At 28.6% G+C, this 9,692-nt stretch overlaps 1 protein-coding gene and 1 long non-coding RNA gene across 2 annotated transcripts; one reads left to right on the top strand and one right to left on the bottom strand.

Moving 5' to 3' along the window:
- Nucleotides 1–3,952: 3,952 nt before the first annotated feature.
- On the top strand, nucleotides 3,953–5,062 carry LOC125369115. Its single transcript, XR_007214614.1, has 2 exons — nucleotides 3,953–4,430; nucleotides 4,682–5,062. It is a non-coding gene; the product is annotated as an uncharacterized LOC125369115 (long non-coding RNA).
- Nucleotides 5,063–5,266: 204 nt separating this feature from the next.
- LOC125369114 lies at nucleotides 5,267–8,657 on the bottom strand. The gene is made up of 2 exons (XM_048370545.1): nucleotides 6,282–8,657; nucleotides 5,267–6,201 (listed from the first exon to the last, which is right to left on the bottom strand). The coding sequence occupies exons 1-2, from the start codon at nucleotides 6,351–6,353 to the stop codon at nucleotides 5,818–5,820; spliced, it is 456 nt and encodes a 151-aa protein (XP_048226502.1). The 5' UTR covers nucleotides 6,354–8,657; the 3' UTR covers nucleotides 5,267–5,817.
- Between the last annotated feature and the right edge of the window lie 1,035 nt (nucleotides 8,658–9,692).

The raw sequence follows: 9,692 nt of genomic DNA, 5'->3' as shown, positions 1-9,692 counted from the left end.
GAGTAAATTAATATATTTTTTTTATTTCTTAAAATTAAGTAATTAAAAAAATTAGTAAATATAAAATAAATTAAAATTAAATAAATCTATGATGATTTCTTTTAAAATAAGAGAGGTTAATAGTGTATATGCGCGACAGGATGGGGGAGAAACTTTGTTGGAAGGTGGTCTCTCTTTTTGTAAGATCTCTAGTGCCTCTTCGTAAATAGGTAAAGGAGTCTTTACTTTTGATGCATCATCCGGGTCCTGATCATCGTATCTGGGCTTCCTGTGTGAACATAGAGAACTGTAGAATACCTTTGGAATCAGTCTGGATTTTTCAGGTTTAGGTTGTATCATTGATGCTTGAAAGATGGACAGAGAGGAAGATGAAGTTTCTTCAGTTTTTCTGAAGATGGTTTTTACAGTACCATCTTTTTCCTTAATAAAAAGGGAATCTGTAGCTTGGATCTGCTTATCCTGAGATTGGTAAAGTTTCTCATAGTTTGTCACACATTCAAGAGGGATAAGCTTCTCTAGATCTCCTTTGTCCAATTGTCGTGGTGCCTGCACAATTGAGGTAACTGGCTTCTTTGTTGCATTAAGGGGCATATTTTTTTAATATTTTATCATTATATATTTTATTTATGTAATTATAAACTTCTTCATATATTCATACATTATTTTGTTCGTTATTAATTAGCATGTGTTATTATAATTTTATATTCATCATTTATAGTCATTCACCCGTCTGTGACGATGTCGTAATTATTTGGTTATAAATAATAATATAGATGAAATTTATATATAAAATCAAATAAATTTTTTAATATTTTATAATTATTTATATTATAAGAATAATAATAAATTAAATATTTTTAATATCTTTCTTTATTTTTCTATATTTTAAAATTTTATTAGTACAACATATAAAATTATCAATAAATTAATAGAAAAAATAAAAAATTAAATATAAATTTGAATTCTTTGTGTCCATGATAAGTATACTACTGAAAATAAAAATCTATGTGTCAAAATATAATAACACATATTAAAAAGTTTTTATTAGATTAAGTATGTATTAATTTTTTGTTCATTTGCATGAACTAAAATATTTATTATTTATATGTATAATGTTCATTAGATATAATATCCTATAATAATTAATTTTTTTATATTTAAACATTCATTATCTGTAAACTTAATATTCATTGCATTTAATGTTTATCTTTATTTACTTAATCTATTATTCATTAGTGTTAATATTAATGTTCATTATCTAGTACTACAATATGTTTTACCTGTATATATAATGTTCATTAATATTTTTAAATAAAATATTAATTATTTATAAAAATATTTATTATTTTTATAATTCATATTAAAATATTTTTATAATTGACATAGCATTCATCATTAATAGACATAATATTTATTAGTTTGTTAATAGATATTCATCATTAATTCATTCAAATATATATATAATGTAAATCGTTCTAACAGTTAGTAAATAAAAAAAAAAATCCAGCTAAAGTTATACTATAAGTATTTATAATGTGATATATATATATTTTTAATTAAATTAAATTAACAAATAATAAATATTTAATATTTAAACAATAAATATTAGTACATATTTAATGAATATAAATTAATAAATATTTAGTATAAATTTATTAGATACAAATATATTTTTAAAAAAATCACTACCTAGGTTTCGCTTCAGCGTCAACGTCTGACCCACACATGTACGGCTAGATCACGCACCTAGGCAGACCAAAATCCATGTTATCCAGGCAAGCCCCTCAATTCTTGTTCTAAGACCCCAGCCAAGGCGCTAATTTTTGCTACAAATCAACTAGTTTTTAATTCACATCCGTTCAATGTAAATTAAAAAATTCGACTCATTATTGTTTATTTAATAAGATATAAAATAACTAAAAAAATAAAAATGAATATGCTTGTTTGTTTAATAAATCAATATAAATATTATATTAAATAATTATAATACCTTTAAATTTTTATCAATATAAATGGAATAAAGTGCAGTTTGACTACTAATCTTGTCACGCGGGTTTAATTTAGTCATTTTTTAAATTTATAGACTTTTTAGTCCAAATCTTTGTATATTTGACTCAAACTAACCCTATTAAAAAAAATGAAGGTGAGAGTCACTCTCTTGAAAGTAAAAAACAATTAAAAGATTATAATATAATTTAAAAACTATTTTATAATTTTAGTACAATTAGTGTAGTTAAGCAACAATTAGCTATTATCACCATTATTCTTGTCGTAACCGCTCTCACCTCCACCACCCTCAACACGACTACTATTATAATTGTCTTTTTCACTGTCATTAAAAAAAAAGGAACACTGTAATAATACTTTTTATTATGTTTTATTTAAATATTAATATATATTTTTTAATTTAAATAATTTAGTATAAGAAATTAATTTTTTTAATTTTTCATTCTATCACTCTCTTTCTAGAGAGTGTGTAACTCACTCTCTCATTTTTATAAAAAATAGAACTAATTTGAGCTAATTATGCAAAGATTTGGACTAAAATATCCAAAAATTTAGAAAAGGGTTAAATTGAACACGAACAATAAGATTAGTAGCCAAATTGGACTTTGTTCTAATATAAATTACTAATCTCACGAGTAAATATACATTTAATAGAGTTTCTTATGTAATTTCTTAAAGAAAATTTCTATTTTTTCTCAATTTTTAATTGTTTGTCATTTTTCTTTTATTAGTTAATTTAATAAAAACCAAAATGAGTTAGATTTTAGTTTAAAGGTTTTTTATCTTACAAATAGTTTAATTAATAAATAAAAAAATTATGCATATTAATTATCAACTGATTCAATTAATGAATTAAAATTTAACTAGTCATAATAAATAATATGCAAGAATTTCTTTAGTAAATCTATGAAATAAAGTTCAATTTGGTCACGAACCTTATCACACGGCCTCAATTTAGTCTTTTTTAAAATTTGTGGACTTTTTAGCCTAAACCTTTATATTTGGCCTAAATTAACCATATTCTAAAAAAAGGAGAGAGTGAGAGTCACTTTCTTGAAAATTAAAAAATTAAAATATAATTTAAACACTATGTTATAATTTTAGTATAATTAAGTAATAAGTAGCTATTACTACTATTATTCTCATTATAATTGCTCTCACCTCCACCGCCTTTGGCACCACTATTATTGTAACTGTCTCTTTTACTGTCATTATTAAGAAAAAATAATAAGAACACTGCAGAAATATTTATTTTTTTATTGTATTTTGTTTAAATATCAATATATATTTTTTTAATTTAAATAATTTAGTGTAAGAAATTAATATTTATTTTATTTTTCATTCTATCAACTCTCTTTTTAGGGAGCGTGTAACTCACTCTTTTATTTTTGTAAGAAATAGGATTAATTTGAGCTAAATATGCAAAGGTTTGAGCTAAAATACCCAAAAATTTAGAAAAGAGCTAAATTGAACCCGAGTAATAAAATTAGTGGCCAAATTGAACTTTGTTCCTAAATCTATTTATATTCTTTCACTTTCGTATACATATAATATTTTAACAATTGGACTCGTTGTTACTCACAAAATAAAAAGTAATTATTCTTAGAATTTAGATCATAAATATCTTTATTGTAAAATATTTAACATAGACTTTAGAATATAATGTCCATTTGAACTTTACTATTTTACAAAATAGATTGACCTGTGTCTTATATTTATAAATTTATTAACTAAATTATCAAATTTAATTAAGATAAAAATGTATCAAATTTAAAATTATAAATATTTTCATTATTAAAATATAAAAATTTATTTAAATCGTAATCCATTTATTTAAAGTTTATTATTTTGTAAATAGAATCCACTTATTATTTATAAAAGTATTTACTCTCTTTTAGGATAATACTAAATAAAATTTTAATGTTTATAGAGGTCAAATAATATTTACATCTTAATCTATATTCCATGTAGTTCTTATTCTCTAATGTCTTTCTCTTTAGTTATAGGAAAAACCTATACTTTGCCCCATGCACTTTTTTTTTTTTTACAATTACCCCTTATACTTTTATTCATCGACATTGCATTCTTGCACTTTTATTTTTATCAACAATTGCCCCTTATTTAACAATCTCGTTAATGGAGACCGTTTTTGTCAATGTAATTGATACATCATCTATACATGTGTAAAAGTCAGAATATGTGTAAAAAAATGAATACTTCATTTCCCCCCTTTAACTGTTAAGGCTTTCACCTTCTCCCTCCATAACATTCAACGTGTATTTTGCTAGCACTAAGGGCGAAACTAAGGGGAAATGGAAGCTGAACGAATTTCCATTTGCCTATGCGGTTTGCCCGCTCGATTGGAGACATGGAACGATGAAAAGAAACCATGGAGAAGGTTCTATGCCTACTCTGGATTGAAGGTAAGATAAGAGCTAAATTTTCTAACTTCTATAAATGGGTGTTGTGTTGAAGGGTAGGTTTTTGTGTTTCTACCAAGCTTTACTTGTTTTATATATTTTTGTAGGACAAAAAACTGTGATTTTTTTTTTTTTTTTTTTTTTTTTTTTTATGGTTTGATGTGGATTGGACTGAGCATCAAGTACTAGATATTAATTCATTAAGAAAGAAAACGAAAGCTCTTATAGAAGAGTGAAATCAAGCTTTGATACAGGCTGGTGAAGCTATGGCACATTGTTCGTGCAAAAACCCAGTAAATGAAGCAAATGGAGGTTTGCCTAGCTGATTATGATATAGTGAAAGCAGATTTTCATGCGTCCAAGGGAGAGAACCAAATACTGAAAGAAGAGTTTGGGCTACTCTATATGGAGATTGATACGTTGAAAGAGCAGCTTGCGACAGTTGAAGAAAAATTGGAAAAGCTGAAAATAATGATGCTAGGGGCTGGTATTATTGTGTTGGGCGTTGTTGGTCATGGTGTTTATAGCCATAAATAGGTTTTTATATTAAGTTGTGTTGCTAGCATAACTTTTGTATTATTGCTGGTTAATGTATCTTTTTGCTATGTTCAATAAATATGTTGGTTGTTACATTAGTATGGTATGCAATTCTTAGAAAATACCGATTATAAGCATAAAATTTCAAGTTTAATATGATAGAGATTATATGTAAATTAGGAAAAGAAACTAAAATTTGGCCATTAATAAACTGTAGATATATTTATATTGTCTCGAAAACAAGTAGAGTCTTAAGCTCCTGATCAAGTTCTCATAATTGAGTTATATTTGAACTGCCAACATCTAAACAAAGTAAATGTTTGACACAAAATATGGACTGCCAACATCCAAACAAATTAAATATTTGACACAAAATATAGACTACCCGCAAAATATGAACCTAATTGATGCTATAAACCTAATTGATGTTATACACTTAATTGATGTTCATGGCTTCCAAATTGGCTTGTTTGAGCTGGCTACTTTTTTGGCTATTTCTGCTTGGAGATCATTTAATGTGGCAGCAGGACCCCCATTCTAGTGAATAGCTCTAGCCCAAGATATTGCATTAAGATAGTCTTTCTGTAGAATAATGTTGTTCAAATTGGTACTACTCTTTGACTAGTATACATTTTAAGTCTGACTGTTGCTGCGTATAGTTAAGTCTTTTTGTGCACTTTTAAAACCACCATACAGAGGTACTGGTTTTTTGTTCAATGTCTGCCCATATAGATATGCATTAATATCATCAAATATTGCATTAATAAAGTAATGAATATGATAGAGAGTATCTGCAAAGTTGCAGCTCTAGTCTTGACATTCGTATAATAGCCTTCACCTACAATATGTTTTTTTAGCCTTTTTTTACTGTACTCCTACTTCCTAGTTGTGAATAACTTTGTTTTTCAGCAGCTTCTACAACCATTTGAGGAGATGGTTGTGAACAATGCCGCATATAATACTTTGAAGCAGTGAAGAAGTCAGGAGTGACACTAAACTCTTCTGCAGATGGTTCTTGTGCAAAAAGCCTATCAGGATTTGCTGAATGGTCAACTTCTTTCCCTTTAGGATCAAATTTTGAAGTAGATGAAAGTTCCTTCTCTTTGTTCTTCCTTGGTTGTGAAAATTCTCTTAATATATTAGCACTGCTATATTCCTTTGAACTGTCAGCAACTTGTTTTTGCTTCTGTTGAGATGAGTTCACTTTCTGCCTTTTTGTTTTTTTCCCTACTTTCATCTTGCATTTTCAAATAAGATAGAATATTTCATTAAATTAAGATGTAAAGAAAATTAAGCTGAAAAGTATAATGCATGTACCTGTGTATCTACATTCCTTTTTGGACAACACTTGATATTGTGTCCAGGTTCTTTGCATATTCCACATGTCATATGATTCTCCCTACCCTTGACAACTTTCTTGTCTTCTTTTGCTCATCTTTATCCTTCCTTCTATTTTCTTTCGATCTTCCTGATATTTTTTTAAATTCAGGAGGCATAATTCTTTCTTTCCCTGTATCCACCCAGTGCTACTTTCCTGGAACACACTGTATGCTATTGCTGTATGCCTTGATGTAAGTCTGTTTTGAATACCAATGAGCCATAAAATTTTCAGGATGATCACTCTTATAAAATATGGCACATATTGCATGTTGCCAAAGGATGCTAGTAAGATCCCACTCTCTATAACTGCAACTTCTTTTTTCAATATTCATAGTGTATTTATCCTCCTTGTCATTTGCATTAGTTATCTCATATCCCATATCTCCATTCCACTGCATAAACCAATTGAATGACTTCTTATTTTTCTCTAGTTTCTCCATAAACCTAGGAGATTGATCACAAATCTAAGAATTAACAGACTCTCTTTTAGTCCACAACCTATTCATCACTTGCACCCTAATATCTTCAAGCATTGAAATAATTACCTTGCATCTTGGTTCAAGTATCCAGCCATTGAAAGTCTCTGATAGGTTGTTATCCACAATATCACACTTTACATCAACATTAAAGTATGCCTTGCACCAGCTTTTAACCCCATAACTTAAGACAACTTGCACAATGTTCTCTCCAAGTTCATTAAGTGTTTCTAATCTATCTTTCAACTACCTCCCAAAAGTTACCCTAGCACAATTCTAAAAAATAAATTTTCTCTCCTCACTTCTCCATTTTTTTGCCCAATTAGCATTTATGTGTCTTGTACACATTCTATGCTCAACATTGGAAAAAATCTCTTCCATTGTAGATTCTAATCCCTAAAAAACAATACAGTAGCATATAATAAATATACATTACAATATATACATGTGTTAGTTACAATAAAAGTAATAAAAAGTTACCTTTTGTATGTCTGAAATGATGGTGAAGCCTCCTCCTTCAACTTCAAACTAGGTTGTGACATTATCCTACTCATGTACTCCCTCTTTAAAAACTCATTATTACAGAATTTTGTTTTGGTGTATCTGTAGCATTTGGTGAGGGTTATATGTCTTAAATGTGTTAGTGGCATTATGTATGCTCACATGCAGAACCCAAGGACAATCTATCCTACAAACAGCCCTTATTCTGTCACCATCATTCTTTGCATAATGGACATGTGATACCTTCATAACACTACACCTTGTAACAAATTCCCTTCCCTAATATTTTTGCAAGTCATTCCAACACAAAAAACAAGTATTTTTGCATTAGGATCAAAACAAACATTTATCTCATTTTTCCTCACAAGACCATCATCATACTCATTATCAGTTTCTTCAACATAACTACCTAGGTCAGAGCTGCTATAGTAAACATTATCATTCCCATCACTACTCTCATTGTCTTTTGAGATGTCATCATCATCAAGAACTTCCTCTCCATAAAAAAATGATGTCTACAGGTATATTCTGACCATCTTCAGCATCTTTTCCAACTTTCTCCTTCTGTTATTGTGTTTTATTTCTAAACCTATACTGTCTCACATTTTCTCTAGCAGCTATCAACTCATCGTCCTCATCACCGGTCAATCCACTCATATTTATACAGATTTTATTAAATGTTTGATGTCTCTCAAAAATAGGTAATCCTTCCTCTTCATCAGACCACTCATCTACTTCAACATCAACATCAGAAGAGGTATTCAAAGGTATACTACCCCCATCTGTCATAGGTATACTTTCCTAATTACTATTTCTATTCAAAACCTAGACAAAGGATTGAGCACTGGTACCTTGCCCTATCAGTAATACAAGTATTACTGCAGTGTTCAATGTAAAACTCTAGATAGTTCCCATCCTTTAAACCACTTGCAGCTTGTAAGACAGAAGAGTCATCAGTAATTAAGATAAATGGTCCACCAACACCTTTTCTATAGAACAACCCATTAATACTGTTGTACCCCATTTCCTATACATAAGACATGATATTGAGATATGACAAAAGGTCAATATCTAAGTTACTCTCCACTATTCTAGCCTTACCTCCCACATAACTATGCACTCAGTCCCTAGCTAAATCACCTCCGTGGTGAATAATCAGTTTCAATTCTGATGTCATACATACCTGTAAAGGAAACAATGCATAATTTACGACCACAAATCACTGTAAGTATACAAATAAAGGTATCCATATACTATATTACAGCAAATAAATACACAGCATAACTCATGCAAAACCAAACAAATACCTTCAAATCCCTAAACAATGAAGCATTTTCTTAAATTCAGCGCAACGTAAACACAAATGATGAAACCATAAGTTGACTAAATGATAGTGTTATTTAAATAAAAAAAGAAAAAGTAAGCTAAAAGTTAAGTTGCAATAGTTAACATTGGGACCACAATATAATTAAAAAACACAACAGACACCAGTATAAGAAGACAAATACACTTAACAAATATGAATTTACAAACCTTTAAAGGAACAAGAAGGCCCACCACCAGGTAAAGACAAACAATGCCTGTTCTTCGATTACTCTCTGTCAAAAAAGAAACAAACATTTACAAAAACCCAAACGACAGTCAATATTAAAAAAAAATATTTAGGAGTTGGGATTTGCTATTAAGTTTTTTGGAAGAATAATAAGGATTACTTTTAAGTTTTTTGAAGGATTGAATTTTGGTTATTTTTCAATTTTAAGGTTTTGTTAGGAAATTTCCTCTTTCTGCGTATACATCGTTATGAGTTAGGGATTTACTTTGTTATGTTTGTAGAATAACCAAACTAACATTTTCTTTTATAAATATTTACTTTAATAAATAATAAATATTTGCCACTGTTATCACCCATTTTCTAAATAGAGATATCGAGCAAAAAATAGAAAACTCTTTATCCTACTGGGATTTGCTATTAAGTTTTTTGGAAGAATAATAAGGATTACTTTATTTTTTTTTTGAAGGATTGGATTTTGGTTGCCGCTTAATTTTAAGGTTTTGTTAGGAAATTTCCTCTTTCTGTGTATACATCGTTATTGATTAGGAATTTATTTTGTTATGTCTACAAAATAACCAAACTAACCTTTTCTTTTATAAATATTTACTTTAACAAATAATGGATATTTGCTACTATCAATACCCATTTTTCGGATACAGATATCGATGAAGAAATGGAAAACTCTGTGATGAGAGTTACTGTTTTCTCAGGTCTCGGGAGGTAAAGAACAAGTGAATCCGAGGTCGGGGTCAAGGTTAATCCAACTGGAACTAGATTTTTTTTTTTTGAAATCAATTTAGACCTAATTGTAAAAAAAAA

This window comes from Ricinus communis, chromosome 2 (genome assembly GCF_019578655.1).
Source record: "Ricinus communis isolate WT05 ecotype wild-type chromosome 2, ASM1957865v1, whole genome shotgun sequence".
In the NCBI taxonomy this organism is placed as follows: Eukaryota; Viridiplantae; Streptophyta; class Magnoliopsida; order Malpighiales; family Euphorbiaceae; genus Ricinus; species Ricinus communis.
Note: the sequence above shows the minus strand (reverse complement) of the source record. Positions and strands in the feature narration are given on the sequence as shown.